The sequence below is a fragment of the Chanos chanos genome, chromosome 11, assembly GCF_902362185.1.
Source record: "Chanos chanos chromosome 11, fChaCha1.1, whole genome shotgun sequence".
In the NCBI taxonomy this organism is placed as follows: Eukaryota; Metazoa; Chordata; class Actinopteri; order Gonorynchiformes; family Chanidae; genus Chanos; species Chanos chanos.
Window position 1 is genome coordinate 21,461,238 of NC_044505.1, and position 22,948 is coordinate 21,484,185.

General features: G+C 40.6%; 2 protein-coding genes across 2 annotated transcripts; both read right to left on the minus strand.

The window, feature by feature from the left end:
- Positions 1-2,790: 2,790 nt before the first annotated feature.
- LOC115823840 (butyrophilin-like protein 8) lies at positions 2,791-13,977 on the minus strand. The gene is made up of 7 exons (XM_030787862.1): positions 13,840-13,977; positions 10,585-10,644; positions 10,130-10,483; positions 9,620-9,778; positions 3,448-3,573; positions 3,084-3,176; positions 2,791-2,837 (listed from the first exon to the last, which is right to left on the minus strand). Exons 1-7 carry the CDS (start codon positions 13,853-13,855, stop codon positions 2,791-2,793), a joined length of 855 nt encoding a protein of 284 aa, XP_030643722.1. The 5' UTR covers positions 13,856-13,977.
- A 6,988-nt stretch (positions 13,978-20,965) lies between these two features.
- On the minus strand, positions 20,966-22,601 carry LOC115823841 (erythroid membrane-associated protein-like). Its single transcript, XM_030787863.1, has 5 exons — positions 22,575-22,601; positions 22,140-22,235; positions 21,773-21,853; positions 21,593-21,619; positions 20,966-21,495 (listed from the first exon to the last, which is right to left on the minus strand). Exons 2-5 carry the CDS (start codon positions 22,216-22,218, stop codon positions 20,966-20,968), a joined length of 717 nt encoding a protein of 238 aa, XP_030643723.1. The 5' UTR covers positions 22,219-22,235; positions 22,575-22,601.
- Positions 22,602-22,948: the final 347 nt, after the last annotated feature.

Sequence of the window (22,948 nt, forward strand, 5' to 3'; positions counted from 1 at the left end):
GTAGAAAGGTTGCCTGTCGGTCAGTATGAACATTTTTAAGTTAATAAGCTCAGACAATAAAACCTAATAACACGTTTCTTTGTTAGAATTGCAAAATAATATGTATAACAGTAATTATTTAATATTCAGCAGGCTGAAAGAAGTAAAAATATGTTGCATAACAATTTGAAAGACACAACTTCAACAAAAAAGAAAGAAAAGTCTAGGATGACATTAAGGAAGATGCCATTTAATATACAGTAAAATCAATGAGGAGACCTAACAAATATACTGGTGCCAGCAGTAAAGTCGAACCTCGACTTTCACAGGTTTAACTTCTGTGGATTTGATTATTCATGAGTTTGCCATCAATAATTAAATAGGATTTTTTTTTTGAATGTAGACTAGAACACGCAAAGAAAGCACAAAAAAAGAGAAAAAAAGTTTAAGTCATAAATGCATAAAATATATGTACGGTACTTTGCAGTACAGTTTATTGTGTCCACAGAGAGGTAAAATACAAATACAGATTATTCTGTTGTCACATGAATTACTTGCTGAGATGGTCATTAAATGAAAAATAATTTGTTAGGACAGTCATGTTGGTATAAACCAATAAATATCAAAAATATATACTTTCATTTTAATTCATGTGGGAAATGAGTGGGACAAGGATATTTCTATTATATTTGAATTCCCATAGTAAACATATATAGTCACAATCAAAACACCTCCACCTATCTTCTACTCTCTCATATATTCATTTATCTGTATACCTGAGTATGAGAGAATGATCACATCTGTCTCCAGGACTGAACAAAGGAATCAACACTTTTTCAGATTTAACATCAGTGAAAGTGTAAAGGTGTGATTTTGAATCTAAATCATAGAAAGACAGTGTGTTCTTATACAAGTCTAAATACACCCCCAGTGTTGAGAATGAGTCTCTTACTAACACTGGGGTAGGAAGGCCAGCATTTACATAGAATCCTTTCCCTCTTTCATACTGGAGAACCCAGTAACCATTCTCTGGAGTTAATGGCTCTCTCTTTCTTTTCTTTTCTTCATGAGAAGTCACACCAACATACCAGGACAGTTTAGGTGGAAGACCCTTCTGTGCATCTAAAACAATCACCTCCCAGTAGTGACAGCCTGACTTAAACTTCTCTTTACACAGAACATCAACCATAGATTTGGAAGATTTGGTATCTTTGAAAACCAACTTGTCAAAATTCACTTCCTTTCCATTGTTTTTAACTGTCAGATCTGTGTGACATGCAGATTTGTCCAGTTTGAGACGCTCTGAGGGATTTAATAAAAGAAAGAAAATCATGTCAAGCACAACTCACAGAGTTTCTCTCCAATACAAATTAAAGTCTAATGGTGTATGATCTTACTTTTTGAAAGACGCATCTTTTCCCAATCTGCGCAAAAACAGAAAAAAAGTATGTTGTAATACGTCTTTATACTGTCATGTATTTGATCAGTGAATTTCCAAACTCAGTTATATTCTGATAAATTAGTTTTATTTTTTGATACCTGGGGGTTGGATTTACCTGGTATTTCCACAGTGTTTGTGTTGGTTTCTTTGTCTGCAGTTTCTGGTTTCTTTGTCCCAGATTCATTTTCAATTTTTTTTGCTTTGCATGCGCACACACACACACACACACACACACACACACACACACACACACACACACACAAAATATCATTGGTATTCTTTGGAATGTGTTTGTGATACTTTAAATTTAACCTCACACAAATATTTTGCATGAATGACTCTATTCTAAAAAAGTGTGCATGCCTAAAGTATCATTTCCGCACCTTCTGTTAGTGAAAGTGCTGGTATAGACATGTACCTTGTGATCTTGTGTCTTCCATCCCAGTTTCCTGTTTCAGTGGCTGAGTTTCTGCTGAGGACAAAACTATATCTCCACTCATCTCATTATGTTGGCCTAAAGAAAGATCTAATTTTTTCAGTGGTTCTTACCATGATTAAGCAAAGGTAAGAAGTGATGCAAAAACAGAATCAGACATATAAATGAATCATCTACAGTATCCCATGTAGGAAAATGTTTTTCTTTTTATCCATGTTTCTGTAAAACTGTGAAATCAAAACAAAGATAAACAAACATACCAGAATAAAAAACTGCTTTCTCCTCAGAGACTGAAAAAGAAAAATAATCCAAAATGCTTGACAGTTTTTTGGTTAAATTAATTTGTGTTGCACAAAAATGTTATGATTCAATCGTTTCAGTTCTGATAGTTCTAAGTGTAAAATCAGTGATGTCTAGCACTGATGTCTTGCTAATGTTTTATATAGAACACACAAGTACAGGTTAACATTAAAGTCATAATGTAACCTCTTGGAGATAAAATATAACATTACTGATATTCTGAAGTTTTGCTAATGTCTACTTTGGAGCACAACAATAGAGTATAGCATTAAAATTGTAAAGTAACATCCCAGAGAAAAAAAGGAACATGTTTCCATTGTACTGATCTTCATTTATTATAACAAGATAAGAAAGATGTAGTCCAGATACTAATCACCGATTTATATATATATAAATAACATGAAAGCTTTATATATATATATATATATATATATATATATATATATATATATATATATATATATATATAAATAACATGAAAGCTTTATATATATATATATATATATATATATATATATATATATATATATATATATATATATATATATATATATATATATATACATAAAGCTTTCATGTTATTTATTTTTATAAGCTTACAATTTGCATATTTAAATTTACAGAGGAACATAAGTTACTGCCATATACCTGTTGGATCTGTGCCCAGTGGTTTCTGATGATCTGTTGAAGGAATGTGGAATATGAAGGTTTATTTGAAACAAGCTACAGAAATAGCTCAATAGGTTGTCATATATTTTCAAGCATGTTGTTCCTGAAGAAAAAAAACGATTTACTGGGCTTTTTTCACATATTGTGGTCTGTTTATTAGACTTTTCTGTTCAGGGCACAACTCCTTGTTGACATCACAATATATGGAGTTAAATGCTGTATATGAATTTAAACTGGATAGAAATGGGAACTCCTTACCTCTCTTCTTGTGTAAAATGAAGAGGAGGGTGGATAAGACACTGAAGGCCAACAGACTGATGACCAGCAGGACAATAAATGCTCTCCATGCTTAAACACACACACACACACACACACACAAACACACACACACACACACACACACACACACACAAACTTAAAGTTTAAAAATGTCAGTATATATGACACATGGATGTATTATTAAGTAGAACAAAGCCTAATTTTATAGTGGATGAGCATTCATTCTTTTGAGCATGTCTGTAGATAATTTCATTTCATTCATTTAAAATTATGTTGGACTCACAAGGTTTGGATGCTGCGGGCTCTAACATTGTTGGCTGTGTTGCGCAGTTTGATATTTTTGTCCTGTGTGGTACAATTCTCCCCTCTCTCTTCTCCTGATCAGATAAACTGACAGAGCAGGAGATCCACTCTGACTCAGAGGGAGAGAAGAGCAGCCAAGAACTCACACTCACCAGATCTTCAGTATCTGGAACAAAAAAATTAAAAGAAGAAAAAAGATAAATAATTTTGTCATGTTTCACGTTTTAAAAACACTTTACTTATAATAAACCAACAAATGAAACATATGTAATTTAAGTTCCATGTAACACCTTGTTTATTTTCAGTCTTCCTTTTTTTGTAATCACCAGTTCCCTGTATTGTCAAAAGTTACATGACCCTCGTGTCGGTATGGAAAAACCAATACTAAAATATGCCTCCTTACCCACATGGGAAGTGTCAGGGAAAACAGGGGACTCAGTTGCAGACTCACTGATGAATAAATAAAATGTTTATTGTGCCAGGCAGAAGTCTTTCAATACACTAGGCAGAAAGCGGAATCCAAAAAACAAGCAGAGGTCGTACCACAGAGCAGTCAGAGGGAGGCAAACAATCCAAAACGGCAGGCAAAGGCAAAATCCAGAGACAGGCAAATGTTCAAAAGCAGGTACAGGGCAAGGCAGGCAGGCAGGCAGAAGAGGCAAAATCCAACAGGCAAAAAGTCAAAAAACAGGCAGAGGTCAAGAACAGAAGACAATCAGGATAACAAAAGGCTAGGACGACACACTGTGGAAGGCGGTACGAACTGACAAACAAAGGGTAGAACAGGCAGGGTTTAAATAGACAGACTAATACTACTTCAACGAGACACAGGTGAGCACAATAAGTGAGGGGCGGGGCCAGGGCACATGGAAGACCAAAATAAACAAAAGCACATGACAAAACCAAAAACAAATGACAGCTGTCACCAGACCTGACCAGCAGGGGCACAATAGAGAGCAGGTCACGCAGGAACCCTGACAGTACCCCCCCTCCTACGGGCGCCTCCTGGCGTCCCAACTGGTGGTGTGGGATGGAGACGGTGGAACTCCTGGATGAGTGTGGGGTCAAGGATGTCCCGAGCTGGGACCCAACACCTCTCTTCGGGACCATAGCCCTCCCAGTCCACGAGGTATTGAAGTCCGCGACCCCGGCGCCGCACATCCAATAAACGGCGCACCGTGAAGGCCTCTGAGCCATCAATGAGGCGGGGGGGAGGAGGGGGCTTGGGGACAGGGCAGAGGGGGCTGCGGATGAAGGGCTTAACTTGTGAGACATGAAATGTGGGGTGGATACGACGGAGAGTGGAGGGCAGTCTCAGCCTCACAGCGACAGGACTGATCACCTTGGCGATGGGGAAGGGACCAATGAAACGAGGGGCCAACTTGCGGGAATCCACCCTCAGGGGAATGTCGCGGGCGGAAAGCCACACGCGCTGACCTTGCCGATAGCGTGGAGCCGTGCTGCGATGACGATCAGCATGTAGTTTTATCCTGGCTGTGGAACGAAGCAGGGCCCTCCGAGCGCGCCTCCAGGTCCGTAGACATCTCCGGATGAATGCTTGTGCTGAAGGGACTCCGACCTCCTCCTCCTGGGCAGGGAACAGAGGGGGCTGATAGCCCAGGCAACACTGAAAAGGGGACAGACCAGAGGAGGAAGAGGGTAGGGAGTTAATAGCATATTCAACCCAGGGAAGTTGTTGGCTCCAGGAAGAGGGTTCTTGGGAGGACAGGCAGCGGAGCATCACTTCCAGTTGTTGGTTGGCCCGTTCAGTCTGGCCATTAGTCTGTGGGTGAAAACCAGAGGAGAGATGGACCTTAGCTCCAAGCAACTTACAAAAAGCCTTCCAGAAGTGAGAGGTGAACTGTGGTCCTCTGTCCGACACTACTTCCGTGGGTAAACCATGAAGCCTGAAAACATGATGAATGAGGAGGAGGGCAGTCTCCTTAGCAGAGGGTAGCTTGGGAAGAGGGACCAGATGCACAGATTTAGAAAAACGGTCCACGATAGTTAATATGGTGGTGTTACCATTAGATTGAGGCAATCCAGTCACAAAGTCCAGTGCTATGTGGGACCAGGGTCTCTTGGGAACTGTCAGAGGCTGTAGTAGGCCTGAAGGGGGTCGGTTGGAGGACTTGTTTTGGGCGCAGACTGGGCAGGCTGAGACAAAGCTATGAACATCGTCCCTCATGGAAGGCCACCAGAACATCCGACTGATGAAGGCAGCCGTACGTCGGATCCCAGGATGACAGGAAAGTCTTGATGAGTGTCCCCACTGGAGAACCTGGGAGCGGACAGATTGAGGAACATACGAAAGGTTAGGAGGACAAGAGCTGGGTCCAGACTCACCCTGCTGTGCAGATCGGACCACCGACTCGATATCCCATCGAGCAGCTGCGACCAGACATCGCTTGGGGAGAATTGTAGTGACCTCCGGGGTGTCCTCAGATGCCTGAAACTGACGAGAGAGGGTATCTGGTTTGCTGTTCTTGGAACCAGGGCGATAAGACAGGGTAAAGTTAAACCGAGCAAAAAAGAGAGACCAGCGAGCCTGACGGGAATTGAGACGTCTTGCAGACCTGATATATTCAAGGTTCTTATGATCAGTCCAAACCAAGAAAGGAGAACTTGCCCCCTCGAGCCAGTGCCTCCATTCCTCCAGAGCAAGTTTGACAGCCAGTAACTCCCGGTCTCCGATGTCATAATTACTTTCCGTGGGGGTTAATCTGTGGGAGTAGAAGGCACAGGGGTGTAGCTTACCATCCACAGCAGAAAACTGAGACAAAACGGCACCCACTCCCACGTCAGATGCGTCAGTCTCAACAATAAATTGGCGGGCAGGATCAGGCTGGATGAGGATGGGAGCCGAGGTGAACCGCCTCTTCAACTCAGAGAATGCCCTCTCGGCAGTTGGGCTCCAACAAAATCTCAGTTTGGATGAAGTCAGGGAGGTGAGGGGGGCTGCCAGGGTACTGAAATTGCGAATGAAGCGGCGATAAAAATTGGCAAACCCTAAGAACCGTTGCAAGTCGCGACGGGAAGTGGGCTGGGGCCAATTCTCTACCGCCTTTATCTTTTGCTGATCCATTTGAATCCCTCCTGCCGTGATCACATAGCCCAGGAACGAGATGGTGCTCTTGTGGAATTCGCACTTCTCCGCCTTCACAAATAACTGATTCTCCAAGAGACGCTGGAGCACCCGTCGGACATGTTGGATGTGTTCAGGGAGTGATCTGGAAAATATTAAGATGTCATCCAGGTAGACAAAGACAAACAGATTTAGCATATCTCTAAGGATGTCATTAACAAAGGATTGGAAGACGGCAGGGGCATTAGTGAGACCAAATGGCATAACCAAATACTCATAGTGGCCTGATGGTGTATTGAAGGCAGTCTTCCACTCATCTCCCTCCCTTATGCGGACTAAATGGTAGGCGTTACGGAGATCAAGCTTGGAGAAGACTGTGGCACCTTGCAGCAGCTCAAGAGCGGATGACATCAGGGGTAGCGGGTAGCGGTTCTTCACAGTGATATCATTGAGGCCTCTGTAATCAATGCAGGGACGGAGAGACCCATCCTTCTTGCCGACAAAGAAGAACCCCGCCCCAGCTGGGGAAGAAGAAGGGCGAATTATGCCAGCTGCTAGGGAGTCCTGTATGTACCTGTTCATGGCTTCCGTCTCTGGTGGCGACAGGGAGTACAAGCGGCCTCTGGGTGGTGAAGTCCCTGGAAGGAGCTCTATGACGCAATCATATGGACGGTGAGGCGGCAGAGAAGTGGCTCGTGCTTTGCTAAATACCATGCTGAGATCCCGATATTCAGGGGGAACTGAGGACAGGTCAGGGTGCTCCTCTGGAGACGAGGGAACCGGGGTTGAAGGAGCCTGAGCAGCACGGAGGCAGTGATTCGAACAGAAGGAGCTCCATTCTAAAACCTTATTGTGGGACCAGTCAATGTGGGGATTGTGCTGAGCTAGCCAGGGATGGCCTAAAACAACAGATGCCTGGGGTGAATCAATCAAATGAAAAACAATGTTCTCCCAGTGATTGCCAGAGATGAGAAGCCTCACCGGAGCTGTTGTGTGAGTGATCCGAGCAAGCCTTACTCCCGTTAGTGCGTTGGCCTCCACAGGGAACTGCAGCGGAGTGGAAGGGATGCCAAGTTGGGCGGCCAGACCTGCATTCATAAAGTTCCCCTCTGCCCCAGAGTCGATGAGTACTGAAATAATGTGTCTATGGCCGTCAGTGACAAGGTAAGCTGGTAAAAGAGTACGTGTGGTAGAGGGCCGGGAAAGCGGAGTATTGCTCACCTGTAGTCCTGTGTTCAAAGGTGAGCGTTTAGCTTTTACTGGACAGGTGGACACAAAGTGGCCGGGCCGGCCACAGTACAAGCAGGAATTGGTGCTGATCCTCCTTTGTCTCTCTGAGACGGACAGACGGGCATGGTCGACCTGCATGGGTTCTGGGGTGACAGTCGATGGTGACGGATGACTTGGCGCAGACGACCCTGATTCAGGCTGGCGAGTGAACATATGAAACCTGGAGGGACCCCGTGCTCCTTCAGTAATCCACTCCTGACGACGTTGCTTCATGCGGTTGTCGATTCGTATGGCCAAATCTATCAGATGCTGAAAGCCAGTTGGTAGCTCACAGGTGGCTAGCTCGTCCTTAATGGCCTCGGACAAACCGTTCAGAAAGGCATCATATTGGGCCTCTGTATTCCAGTCGGTCGTGGTGGCAAGAGTGCGGAACTGGATAGCATAATCTGAAACTGAGCGGACTCCCTGCCGGATTCTCAGCAATTCTCTGGCGGCCTCTCTCCCATGCTGGGAACGATCAAAGACCTTCCTCATCTCATCACAAAATGCCTGGTAGCTGTCACAGAATGGAGCCCGAGTCTCCCACACTGCCGTTCCCCACTCTCTTGCTCGACCAGACAGCAAAGTGATGACATATGCAATACGGGCTCGATCAGTGGGGAAGGTGGTGGGCTGGAGCTCGAAAACCAGAGAGCACTGAGAGAGGAAGGACCTGCAGGTTCCTGGTTCGCCGTTGTATGACTCAGGTGGTGGCAGACGGGGCTCTCGGGCCAGCTGAGCTGGAGGGGTTTGCTGGGGGGCGGATGACGTTACTGGTGGTGAATGGCTAGGTTTCAGTGCCAGCTGGATCTGTTGTAACTGGGAAGTGATACTGGTCAGGGTGGCAGAGAAGGCCTCCATTGTCTGGTTAACGTTGGCAAAATGGCCCTCATGTCTTCCCAACATTGCACCCTGTCGAGAGAGAGCCTCTCGAAGCTGGCTGGAGTCTGCTGAGTCCATTATGGTCAGTTCGTGTTGTCAGGGAAAACAGGGGACTCAGTTGCAGACTCACTGATGAATAAATAAAATGTTTATTGTGCCAGGCAGAAGTCTTTCAATACACTAGGCAGAAAGCGGAATCCAAAAAACAAGCAGAGGTCGTACCACAGAGCAGTCAGAGGGAGGCAAACAATCCAAAACGGCAGGCAAAGGCAAAATCCAGAGACAGGCAAATGTTCAAAAGCAGGTACAGGGCAAGGCAGGCAGGCAGGCAGAAGAGGCAAAATCCAACAGGCAAAAAGTCAAAAAACAGGCAGAGGTCAAGAACAGAAGACAATCAGGATAACAAAAGGCTAGGACGACACACTGTGGAAGGCGGTACGAACTGACAAACAAAGGGTAGAACAGGCAGGGTTTAAATAGACAGACTAATACTACTTCAACGAGACACAGGTGAGCACAATAAGTGAGGGGCGGGGCCAGGGCACATGGAAGACCAAAATAAACAAAAGCACATGACAAAACCAAAAACAAATGACAGCTGTCACCAGACCTGACCAGCAGGGGCACAATAGAGAGCAGGTCACGCAGGAACCCTGACAGGAAGTACAATCTCTGCAGGAATTTAGTGCAGAGAGAGGACAATGTTGTTTCAATGCCCAGCATAAGAGTTCCTAACAATGATGTAGGGAGGAGCTTGTCTGAATTACACAGAAAGTTGGATTTTTTGTGATTCCAGACTTGGTCTGTGTTTTGTTTTGTTTTGTTCTGTATTGTTTTGTTTTGTTTTTTTTCTGAGATTTCATCATGCAGTGTGCCACAGCACCACCAAAACACCTCACAGCTTTAAATCTTCTTCCCTTTTAAAGAATCGTCAACATTTCTTTCATTGTGTTCACTGTGTTGAAGTGTGCGTTACCTGTCTTGTACATCACATTACTGTCCTGTTTGATCTCATTCCCTTCTCTGTCTCTCCAGGTTACTGTGGGCTGTGGAGACCAACCATCTGACACACAGGTAACATTCAAATATCCTCCTCCTGTTTCAGTGAATGAGAGGACTGGTACAGAGCCTAGTACTGGCAAAAAGAGAACAATAAGCATTCTTTTGTGAAAAGTCCAATTGTGCAAATATGATCCTATTACATTTATTTCAATTCCTGCAAGTTTCAATGATATTTTAAGTCATAAAATGTCTGATGATGTCTTCTGGCAATCTTCGAACAGTTATCTTAAAACCAACTGATTTATGAGAAACACAGAAAAGAAATGGGGCTTTGATGTATCTGACAGAGCTCACATAGATTAAAAGAAAATCCAACAGAAAGGTGGATTGCTTGAAACCAAAGCTTTTGTACTCTCTTAAATCTTTAAGAGAAATTCAGTCAAATCTAAGACTCTACTTGCAGTGACCTACTGTATCTACTTACCATTTACTGTGAGTGATGTTGTACCCTTGTCATACCAAGTTCCACTACTGATATGGCACTCATATTCTCCTTTGTCTGACAGTGTGAGTTTCTCCAGTTTCAGAGACACATTCCCCTCCTCCAGACTCCCTATCAGAGACACTCTGTCCCTGTACTGAGGGTCTACAGGACTCTCCTGGATCTTCTGATTCTTGTACAATAAAATTGGAGTCGTGAATTGATTGGGCCTGTACCAGCGCACCTCCAGCTCTACAGCACTGAAGGAAGGAGAGAGACTACAGGGCAAAACCACAGAGTCTCCCAGCTTGGCTGAAACTGGACCATCAAGGACCAGCACAGAGAATGTATCTGGAACTAGGAGAATGTGTGGGAACATGATCAGAAACTGCCCATTCAAATCTTAAAACTTCAAACTTTAACCATGGATGTAGGATTTTACAGACTGACAGACCTACCTTCAGCATGACAGAAAAGCACAGACACAAAAACCAACATCCATATGGCAATCACCATTTCTGTCCATCAAAAGGAAAAAAAATTACAATTTACTCATTAGTTGCCAAAACACACTTAATGTTAAAGTAAATAAGGACTTTTTGCTTATTTAAAACACAAATTTGGTCATTATCAGAAACATAGGTTCGTCATGGAAACAAAATATACAGTTTATTAATGTAGCAGTTTAGTCTATTTGACCTCTTTACATATTATACAGTTTGCATACAGTATTATTTTCTATTAAAACAATTTATTTATTAAAGCAGTATCAACAGTACAATCTTTTTGTTTTTGGTGTCAATAGTATTTCTTTCTTTCTACATTTGTGGAAAATCTCATCAGTTTTGCAAACCAATTTTTGGCTGCCATGATGACCCAACAGGTGAACTGAAAGATGATCCGCCCGCCCTGTCTCCATGTGAAGTGAGGGAGGGCACTTGCAGAGCTGCACTATTGCAATTTTTTTAAATTTTTTAAAACATGGCTAACATTTAGCACAGTAGGTGGTGCCAGCATCACATAAAATCACATTATCAAAAACTAATAGCTATGCCCTCTCCTCTCTTAAGCATAAGCTTAACTATGGTGTTCCTCAGGGATCAGTCCTTGGCCCTCTTCTATTCTCTATTTACATGCTCCCTTTGGGTGACATTATTCATAGTTACAACATTAACTTCCATTGTTACGCTGGCGATACTCAGATTTTTTTACCTATCCAGCACGATGACCGCTCTGAATTGGTTAACCTTGAGGCATGTCTTTGTGCTATTAAGGGTTGGATGTCTTCAAATTTCCTGATGCTTAACACAGGCAAGACGGAAATGCTGGTCACTGGTCCTCCTACGCATAAGCATCTTTTTAGTGATCTAACTCTAAATTTTGACAACTGCATCATTTCTCAAAACTCTTCAGCTAAGAACCTTAGTGTGATTTTTAACTCTAGTCTCTCGCTACTCACTCATATCAAGAACACAACCAAACCTGCCTTTTAGCATCTCTGTAACATAGCTAAAATTAGGCCCTTTCTAAGTATGACTGATGCAAAAACCATTGTTCATGCATTCATCACGTCTCGCCTCGATTACTATAATGTTCTTTTCACTGGCGTGCCTGCCTCTAGTCCCAATAGTCTTCAGCTGGTCCAGAAAGTTTCTGCTAGAATTCTGACCATAACGAGGAAGTTTGATCACATTACTCCTGTCCTGGCTTCCCTTCACTGCTTCCCAATTCATGCAAGGGCAGAGTTTAAGGTCCTCTTATTAACATATAAAATTTTACATGGGCTTGTGCCTTCCTACTTGTCTGACTTAATTACACCCTATAACCCACCTTGCACCCTGCGTTCTCAAGATTCTGGACTATTAGCCATTCCAAGAGTTAAAAAGAAGTATCCTGGCAACCGAGCCTTTTCCTACCGCTCTCCCTTCCTCTGGAATGGTTTACCTACAGAAGTTAGAGAGGCAAACTCTCTCCATACCTTTAAAATGAGACTAAAGACTTATCTATTTTCTCGAACTTATGCATAATATAATTTTGATTTGACTTTGTTATAGACATGTAAAGCCCTTTGTGACTATAAATAGTGATATTGGGCTCTAAATAAACTTCTTCTTCTTCTTCTTCTTCTTCTTCTTCTTCTTCTTATCTTCTCCTCGTTCCTCTCTTCCCCTCCACAGAATTTTAGTAAGCTTTCAGAATAACAGGTTCCAAAGAACTGAAACCAAAAGTGAATGCAGGAGATTCCAGCCATGTTAGCAAAATGAATACATTTTCACCGAGCTGAGAGGCAAGTGTGTCTGTTTGATTTGCCATAAGTCATTTGGTGTAATAGGGGAATATAACACAAAGATACGTAACGAAAGGAAACATCACAAGTCTTTCTCAGCCATGTGCTGGTGAAAACTATCAATGTGATTTGACATAGATCACTCATCAAGGAGAAATTCAGGCATTCCTCTTGAAATAGTGGTGAAATTCCATCGTGTGTATGTGTAATGGTTTATCCACGACTCTACTCTGAAATTACCCTGTTCCTGGAGATCCGTAATAGGCCTATATTTGGAAAAGCGCCACACCAAAATGATGAGCTCGCTCTGCCCCATATAAGCTACGTCTGTGAGCAAACATTTTCTCTTATGACGCTGAAGACACGCTGATTGAGATTCAAGATGACAGTCACCTATGCAGTGTGCTCCACATCTCCACAACAGCACTTAAACCTGACTTGACCGTAAAATTTGTAAAATCTCCTATATGTGTTAATAATTAGAAAATACCTTTATCTTTATGGCTCGTTCCAAGCGTATAGTTAAAAAAAGGTAACTGCAGTTATACAAATTCAGCGAAACGCTGACATTGGCCGCAATGACAACTGATCTGAAGGTTGAGGTTAAGATATGTCAAACCGAACGTCTAAGAAAACTAAATGCCAAGAAAAAAAGACCAGAGAAAATAAAATGACAAAATGATCACAGAAATATTCTCCTGGTAACTTGAAGTATTTTGTTGATGAAGAAAAAGATAGAGACAGTAGTGGAATGACTATATATGTATAGCCATGTTGACTACTGTTTTCGAGCTTCAGCATGCTCTTTATTAGTGATGTTTTAATACGGACTGAAGCTCAGTGGATAATGATTTGCCAATGAAAGGGAAGACTGGGAAGGTAGTTTAGTGAGTTAGTAAATATATGTACTGAAAACAACCGTTAGAGGACGCAAATGCTTTAGCCGACTTATGTTAATATTACACTGACCTAGTTAATAATAAACCTAACGGTAAACAGGGCATTGCAGGTTGTACGATGACCCGTACCATTCTGTATGTTTTTTTTTGTTTGTTTGTTTTTTTTTTTTAATACGAATAAGCCTGAATTTCGGAGAAATCTTTGAAGTATAAATCACCCGTCATTTACACCTGTTGAATGGCTCCTTTAAACGTCGATAAATTTGGTTCTCCTTGCAACAAATCAAGTAGAATTTTTGTTCTTTTTCAATTGAAATAGCTTGTCTAAAACATTAAATGACAAAACTTAAATTCTTCCGTAACTCATACATATAGTATGCGGTTTATAGCGTGGTTATTATTATCAGTCCGACAAAAAGACTTGAAATGACCTTGCAGAAAAACGGACGGACGTTGCTTTCGTTATGTCTAATTGACATAGATTATTGCACAAATGTACAAAGGTTTTCATAAAGCAGTCTACTCACCACGGAAATCCATCATACTTTAATCGTTGATTAATAACTGCCGGTCTAAAATTCCAAACGTGTGTAGATATACATTTTTAAACCTAAACCACAGACAAGGTGTGTTAATCTAAATCACAGTTATGGTGTGGTTTTCTGAGTCCGGTGTACTTCCGCTTTCGGTTTGTGGTCTTCGCTCTGGGTGAGTCAGAAGAGTAATTCTCGAAAATTTCGTCACGTGAATTTTCATTGCGTTTTTATGATCTACATAAATTGCAAATCTAAGAAAATGATCGTAGTAATCTACCCGGTTATCCTTTAATCACAGACAATTAAGTCAGCTACCCCGTATTTCTCTTTTTTTCCTCTTCAAGATATGCAATCCTCACAAAGTCCTTGTTCTTCAGTTACAGCTACTTCATAAATCTAACCTTTCTCAAATAGAAAATTCCCGTGCTTTCCTCTTTTGGTAGGATGTTGAAGCATATTGAAACTCTAAAGACTGTTATAGCATTTTTGAGCTGGTTCAACACAGTATCCTTAACAGTACAATATGCTTTTCACATTATATTGACTTAAAAAAATGCAGCAAGAACAAGAAGCTTTTGACAGTTCAATCTGGTATATTGTCAGTGGAGTGTTGTCTTTTCCTTTGTTTTTGTAGTTAAACACATTTATATATATTCAAAGCATTGTTTGGGATTCTTGTCTGGGAGTTAAAACCTTTCAGAGTCTGTGTTTTCAAAACGCCATTAAATGATTTCAACTAATGGGTCACCAAAGTTCATGTGTGAACTCTATTATCTTACAGAAACCAGCTAAATAAATTTGTTCCACAGCTGTTTCTGTAATTACTGTGAGTGATATTGTTCCCATAGTCATACCTAGTTCTTTTAATAGACTTTTTTTCTCTGTCTGCCTGTGTGAGATTCTCCAGTTTCAGAAACATGTTGCCCTCTCTCACACTTCCTATCAGAGACTCCCTGCCAGAGTTTCTGCAGGAGTCTACTGGATCTGTGTTTAATAGTTTAACTGAGTTGGAGTGTGGAATTTATTGGGCCTATACCAACACAGAGATCACAGGACAAAACTGCACATTGAGAATATCTCCGGATTTAGGAAAGGAGAGCTGTATAAGCATGTTCTTAAATTGCTTGTATACTTCTTCAGAATCAAATGATGGACTCTGTCTTGACAATATAACACATTTATCAGGTTTTGTGTAAACAGAGTTGGTCAGAGTGAGATGCAGAATTACTTACAGCGTGACAGAAAGGTTCAGAGACAAACATCCAAACCCTTATGTGTCTCATTTTCATGTGCATCTTCCTTTCCTTGCTTCTCTCACTATACTCTCCTGACGCATGTATCTAGCTGTGGTGTAAAGCAGCTGTCAGTCTCTGTCTGGCCTGGTGTCACGTCCCGCCTCCTTCTCTCTCCCCTCTTTTCGGTGTGTATTTGTAAGTGTAAATATTTTGTATATATTTTTAAATGTTATTTAGTAAATATTATCAATATATCGCACTCCTTTTTGTACATTGCTCCCGTTTCCGTGTTCTTCTTTATATGCACTGTCCCAGACTAGCACTGGTGGTGGAATACTTTTATGCTGCATCCCCTACACATACCTCTAGACACCTTGATACACATGGCACGTAGCACTTTCTCCGGGTCTGCGATATTTTTTTTCTCCCAGAATTGTTTTTGTCTTTCTTTTTTTACCACCTTGTGTTCGTTTGTTTTGTTTTAGGTTGTTTTCTTTTGCTTTCTTGTAGCCTTGCACATTTTGTGCATTTGCATATTTATGCCTGGTGGGCGGTATTTTAGTGCATTGTTCAGTTCGGTGTAGAGGAGTTCCTCAGTAACCTTACTGTGGTATGGCTAGACATGTGCGTTAGGACAATCTTTTGTTGCTGGCCTGGCATTTTGGCATTGCCGTTGGGAGGCAGGCATTGAAAAAAGTGTTTAAAAACTGGCCGTGTCTGAAGGTCTGGTGGAGCGGAGTGTTTGCGCTGGGTCTGCCTGTGCGTGCTGAGGAAGGTGTTTCTGCAGCTGAGCAATCTGAAGTTCAGGGAGGGGTGCAGACTGAGACTGATGCAGAGACTGCCACCCTTTGGGTCCACTGTGACCCAGAGCAGAGACTCCCTGTCCTGTGGTTGTGATCCTCAACAATTAAGAGTGCAATTGGTGTGACTGCGGGTCGGGTCGGACGAAAAGAAACATGCGCTCCAAGTGGAGCTTAACCGGAGGCTAGAGGTTCGCCGGATGGAGTTGGAGGCGGAGAAAGAAATTAAAATACGGCAGCTCAAGCTAGAGGCAGTGAAGATTGCGGTGACTCCCGTTGCGCAATCTACTTCCTGCTGCCTCTCCCTCTCCCACTGCAGACTCTGCCCCAGTGACTCAACAGGCTCTGCCGGATCTCAACATCAGCAAACATATCAGTCTGGCGCCACCTTTCTGTGGATCTGATGTTGCCTCATATTTCAGTCTGTTTTAGTGCATTGCAGCCTTTATTGGCCTTTAATGCCTCAATGCAAATTCATGGGACTCAGAGTAATGAGAAAACCCCCACAGTCTCCAAATCTCATAATGGAAAGCAGTTCAGTTCTACTTTGGTGTGGGACGGGGGCGGGGGCAGATAAAATGTTTGCCCCCTCAGATTTAACTGAAGCCTAATGATAATGTACACGTTTGCCCCCTTGCAAATCTCAAATTCCCCCTCAGTCACTGCACCCTGCAGCCGGCCCTGCTGTGGACTATGGGACTCAGGGAAGGGTTGGCAATATTCTCTGTGTTTATGTGTCAGAATTATGTATGTCTGTGTTGCAATGTATGTCATTTTTTTTTTACGCAATGTGCTAATAATAGTAAGCTGTGACATCACAGTTGTGATAATATATGTGTGTATGATAAGCTCACTCTAATTGTTCCTCGGTTGTTTGAGAGCCTTTGTACTGTTGAGTTGCCGCGAGGGAATGCGTGTTGTGTGTCAGCACTGTTTACATACCTTGTATGTGAAAATGATCCTTCCATACAGAACCACACACCATGGTATTGTGTGGAGCAGTAAGTATGTGTGTGTGTGTGTGTGTGTGTGTCCATGTAGAACAACACCCCACGGTATTGTGTGGAGCAATAAGTGTGTGTGTGTGTGTGTGTGTGTGTACAGAGTGCTGTGGCAATTAAATATATTTTTGGACATTTGTCTTGACTCTCACTTTAATTGGACACTTACTATTATACCCATTCAGTGCCAAACAACTTAGGGATTCTACTAGTGGGATGGATCTGTATTGTCTTTTTAAGGATTTTGGCAATAAAATATAGCACATAAAATATGTGTATATGAATGAGATGCATGACAATTGTTATGAATTCTAATGGGAAAACCTCTGGATAATAGTATCTAAATTAAATTGTCTGTACATAATATTGTTGACATTGGTCACTATATTTCTGATAATGATTTCAATAAGTACTTGATGAAAAGCCACTAGACCTACTCACAATAAGCAATGGTAGGGAAATTCCTTTGTTCAACAAGTTACACCTCTCCTCACAGAATCATAGAATTTCCGTACAAATACAAATTCTATATGGAATTTGTGTTTGTTGATTACCTCACTCATTGCACTACATTTCCAACTCCCTAAATATTCAGTGAGCTCAAAACATTCAAGGTAACTGAATGCTGCAAAAATAAATAAAAAACCTGAAACTTTTCAGAGAAATCTGTTTTTGCTGTGTAGTTTTCATGGTGAGTTACTATTATTACTGTGATAAAAAAAAAAGCTGGCTTTGTAATGTAAATGGTGTGTGTGTGTGTGCGTCATCTTGAGGCGTTGTGTGGGTGACTGCTGAAGACGAGTGATTGGTTTATTATGTTCAGGTGTGTGTGATTTAGGGACCTCAATAAAAGTACAATGAACAACCGGGAAAGGAACCTGGAGGAGGAGTGGAGCGGAGGTGGCAGGAAATGACGATTGTCCAGGAAGTGAGCAGGAACTGAAGACGGAAGAAGGAATTTTGAATAGTAATGAATCACAACTGGTAACTGGATAACAGAAAAGGAAGAGAACACATAGGCACAGCTGCAGGTGAAAAGTGATACTGAAGGTGAAAATTGAGCCCTAAGATAAAGGAGGTGTATGATACAATGGCAAAATTGAATGTACTTGGTTCATAACCCTCTGAAACTAAAAGAAGCACTGAAGACAAAGAGATGCTGATCAAGCAGAAACTCTGTGAGATATCGCTGTGCTGGAGGGATACTAAACTGCAGTAGACAGCTTTGTTGTAAAAGCCGAGGTTGTTAAAGCAACACAACTACAACATGTAATATTTGGGAAGAAAAAGAGATAATCTATCAGTATCGTTACATTTTGATTGATGAGGAATTTTTGCCAGCTAGGGTTATGATGGGACCGTTGAGTTACGCAGTAAGAACCATGTACTGATGTCTATAAACTGCTAAAAATGCCAAAGATCTGGTCATGTGTCAGGAGTATGTAGAGGCAGGCAACTGCAATATTATAACAATAATTAACAATATCCCTACTCTTATGTCAAACCACAAAAGGTATAATACAATTTATTTATACTATTTTGCGAGGTTGGTTTTCAGTCAATAAACATTCTTATGCAAAAGGTAATAAACACAAAGAACAAGAGGCAATAATAACTGCAAGGTTTGACAGGCCAACACCTAGTCGCAGACCCAGTATGTAAAATTAGGTTTATTCAAAAAGATCAGTAAACAATCTCAAAAACGTCCAATCCTAGCTCAAAACCACAAATACACATAGCAAACAAATCCAAATTGTTGGGCAAAAGATCAAAAACAAGTTCAATAAAGGTCAAAGCCAGTGATCCACATGGCAAACAAATCCAAAAAACAGGTCAAGGTAAACATGGTCAAGATTTCAAATCACAGTTGGCAAAATCTCACACAGACAGGCACATAGAACAAGCAGTCACAATCTTACAAAGAACAGGTACAAACACAGGACTTAAATGCACAGAACAATTAACTTCAAAGACAGACTATTGGAGGAAACAAACCAGGTAATAATAGGGATCAGGTGGGGGGTGGGTACAGGAGTACACAGGGACAAACAGAAGCACATGGCAAAATCAAACACTAACAAAAGCATTTGACATGAAATACACAGAATGACCAGCAGGGGGCCAAATTTCACAGTCTTGATAGAAGTACTGACAAATAATTCAATATGAAAAAGCAGGACATTGCCTGGAGAAAAAATGTAACAGTAGTTTATATGTGCTACATGGATGGGATTATGGATTGTGTCCACTCTGTGTCAAAGCACAGAATGAGTCAAATAAGTAAGTTACAAATGAAATTCTTGTTGTTCTTCTTCTTCTTCCTCTTCTTAGTAGTAGTAGTAGTAGTAGTAGTAGTATCATTATTATTATTATTACTATTAATATTATTAGTGGTAGTAGTAGTAGCAGCACAAATTTAACAGAGTAAGTATAAAAACTAATATGAAAATACTGAAGAAATTATATATATATATATATATATATATATATATATATATATATATATATATATATATATATACATACACACACACACACACACACACACACACACACACATATATATATATATATATATATATTGCTCAACAAAGTTAATTCTGATTCATTTTCATCAAAAAAAATAAAAGTCTAGAAGGATTTAATTTAATTTAATTTAATTTAATGCACAATAGGCCCTCAGAACCCACGGAGTATTGGTTCCACGCCCCCGCGGATACCAAAATCCGCGGATGCTCAAGACCCTTATATAGGGTGCCGTAATATTTGCATACAATCTACGCACCAAGGAAGCGCAATGCATTCACAAAAGAAAAAAATTAGACACCTTATCTCGTAATTATGAGAAAATCTCTCATAATTACGAGATCTGGCAATTATGAATACCGCACCTTAAAAACACTGAATTTATTAATACTAATTATCTTTTAACAATTAAACCGTAAAAGTGTTGAAAGAAGTTGAAAGTTGCCAGTAAATGCTGAGAGTGCTACATGGGCGAACCAAAAATGATTTGGTAGTTTTTTTTTTTCCAGTCCTGAAGTGAACTATACGTTCTTGCCGATAAACAGTTAAAGTAAATACATACTACACGTCAGCAACAACGTAACCTTTCTTTCTTTCAGCATTTACATATTGCTTTCGTTTAATGACCCGAAAGAGAAATACGTAGAATGAAATGCAGGATATTTGAAATACAAGTACTATATAAAATATATTTATAAATAGAGAAAATATTAGTTCTCCCTAACGAGACGCGAGGCGAACGAGACGCGAGACGAACCATGCTCAAACAATGAATGCTAGAGAGAGACTGAGGATCTGTGAAATGGCTGGAGGCTACAGCAGGGTATGCCTAGACATCACTTCACTTCAGAATAGTGTTCGGCGCGCAGCAGATACAAATTTTGGTTGGTGGAACTTTCTGGAATTTTTTTTCCCGAATATTTTCGATTCGCGGTGGGTTGAATCAGCCGATACGGAACCCACGGAGACTGAAGGCCGACTGTGCAGTCAAATTAATGACGAAACATCAAAACACGAATAGTCTTCGTATTTTGATCTACAATCTGTCAGTTCTGCAGTCTTCATAAGATCATACATGATCAATATTAACACAAAACTGAAAGTAAATATATAATCTGTGATGAGTTCTGCAGACAGCACCATTGATGATCTCCCAAACGGTGTTCTTAACTTTCTATATATCATAAGCATTAACATTACACACAGCTTTAAACATGTTGCCATGAATTCCAGATAGTGTTTCATCCTGTTGACAGCTCATTGTGTCCACAGAGAAGTAAAATATGAATACAGATTATTTTATTCTCACATGAGCTGACTTGCTGACATTGTTATCAATCTGAAAATTAATCCCTTAGGTAAGTGATATTGGTATATACCAGTACATGAAGCAGTAACCTGTAGTCTATACTCTTCTAGATTATGTGGGAGATAAACATGTCATGGATATTTTTCACTAGACTGTGACATGTAATTCTCATAGTAAACGCACACAGTCATTATCAAAACATTTCCATCTATCCTCTACTCTCTCCTATAGTCATTTATCTGCAGTTTACTTTAGCGTCAGAGAATGATCACATCTGTCTCCAGGACTGAAGAGTGGAGTCAATACATTTTCAGACTTAACCTCAGTGAAAGTGTAAAGATGTGATTTTGAATCCACATCATAGAAAGACAGAGTCTTCTTATACATGTCTAAATACACCCCCAGTGTTGAGAATGAGTCTCTTACTAACACTGGGGTAGGAAGGCCAGTATTTACATAGAATCCTTTCCCTCTTTCATACTGGAGAACCCAGTAGCCATTCTCTGGAGTTAATGACTCTTTCTTTCTTTCCTTTTCTTCATGAGAAGTCACACCGACATACCAGGACAGTTTAGGGACAGGACCCTTTTTTACATCTAACACAATCACCTCCCAGTAGTGACAGCCTGACTTAAACATCTCTTTACACAGAACATCAACCATGGATTCAGAGGATATGGAATGTTTGAAAACCCCTTTGTCAAAGCTCACTTCCTTTCCTTTCTTTTTAACTGTCAGACCTTTGTGACATGTTGTTTTGTCCAGTGTGAGGCGCTCTGAAGGATTGAATAAAAGAAAAAAAAAAGCATGTCATGCACAACTCATTAAGTTTATCTTCAATGTGTGCTAAAGGTTAATTGTGTGTGGTCTTACCTTTTGAAAGAGGCATCTTGTCCCAGCCTGTACAAAAACAGACACAAATTATTTTTTAACCTGTCCTTATATTGATATGTTTTTGATTTGTGAATTTCCAAAATCATTTATATTCTGATACATTAGTTTGTGACACCAGTGGGTTCTATTTACTGTAAAGGTCAACGGTTAACTTTCTACCTGGTATTACAGCAGTGTCCGTGTTGGTTTCTTTGTCTGCAGTTTCTGGTTTCTTCATCACAGTCTCTGTTTCACATTTTTCTTTTTCATTACACACAAATACACACACACACACACACACAGAGAGAGAGAGAGAGAGAGAGAGAGAGGAAGAGGAAGAGAGAGAGAGAGAGAGAGAGAGAGAGAGAGTACAACTTTCCTTGACTTTCTTTGGGAGGTGTTTGTGACAATGTAATTTATAACATCACATGGATATTTTGAATGACTGAATCTACTGTAAAAAAAAACAAAAAAAAAACAAAGTGCATGTGACAAACGTATGAGTTCTGTTCCATCTGTTAGTAAAATTGCTTATAAAGACATGTACCTTGTGATCTAGTTTCTTCATCTTCAATTTCCTGTTTCAGTGGCTGCATTTCTGCAAAGGAAAAAGATTCATCTCCCATCTCTGCATCGTGGTGGCCTGGAGGAAGATCGAACTTGTTCAGTGGTTTTTTTATCATTAATAAAGGTCAGAAATGATGCACAACAGAATCAAAAATATAACTGAATCATGAATCAGTATGCCATTTTTTTTTCTTTTATGTGTATCATGTTTCTACACATTACACTTTCAAGTATATCCAATACTCTGTATGTGGCTGCATTCCATTCAAATTTTCATACTGTACATCTTCCATATGAACACATATAAAACCACACGTCTCTAATTAACTAATGGAAATGGAGCAAGAGAATGACACCGTGTATAGATGATCGTGATAAAGTCAAAACCATAAAATAAAAACAAAGACAAACATACCACTGTTTGAAACTGCTTTCTCTGCTGAGACTGAAAAATTGAAATTATGTGAAATGCTTGACAATGTTTTGGTTAAGTAAAATTTATGAATTAGTTTCAACGAATGCATTTCATAATTCAATTATGAATGTCCAATTAATTTGTGCTGTGAAATCACGGATAATCTGATGCCTTGTTAATGGCTTATTTAGGACACAAAAATAAAGTATAGCATTAAAACTATAAAGTGACATCCCAGAGAGAAGATGTTTCTATTGACTTGAAAGTTCTGGTCTTCATTTAGTATGTCAAGATAAGATAGATCTAATCCTGACCCTAACCACTGATTAAAAAAAAGCCATTTTCAGGATATTGTTGAAACGCTAGGGCTGTAG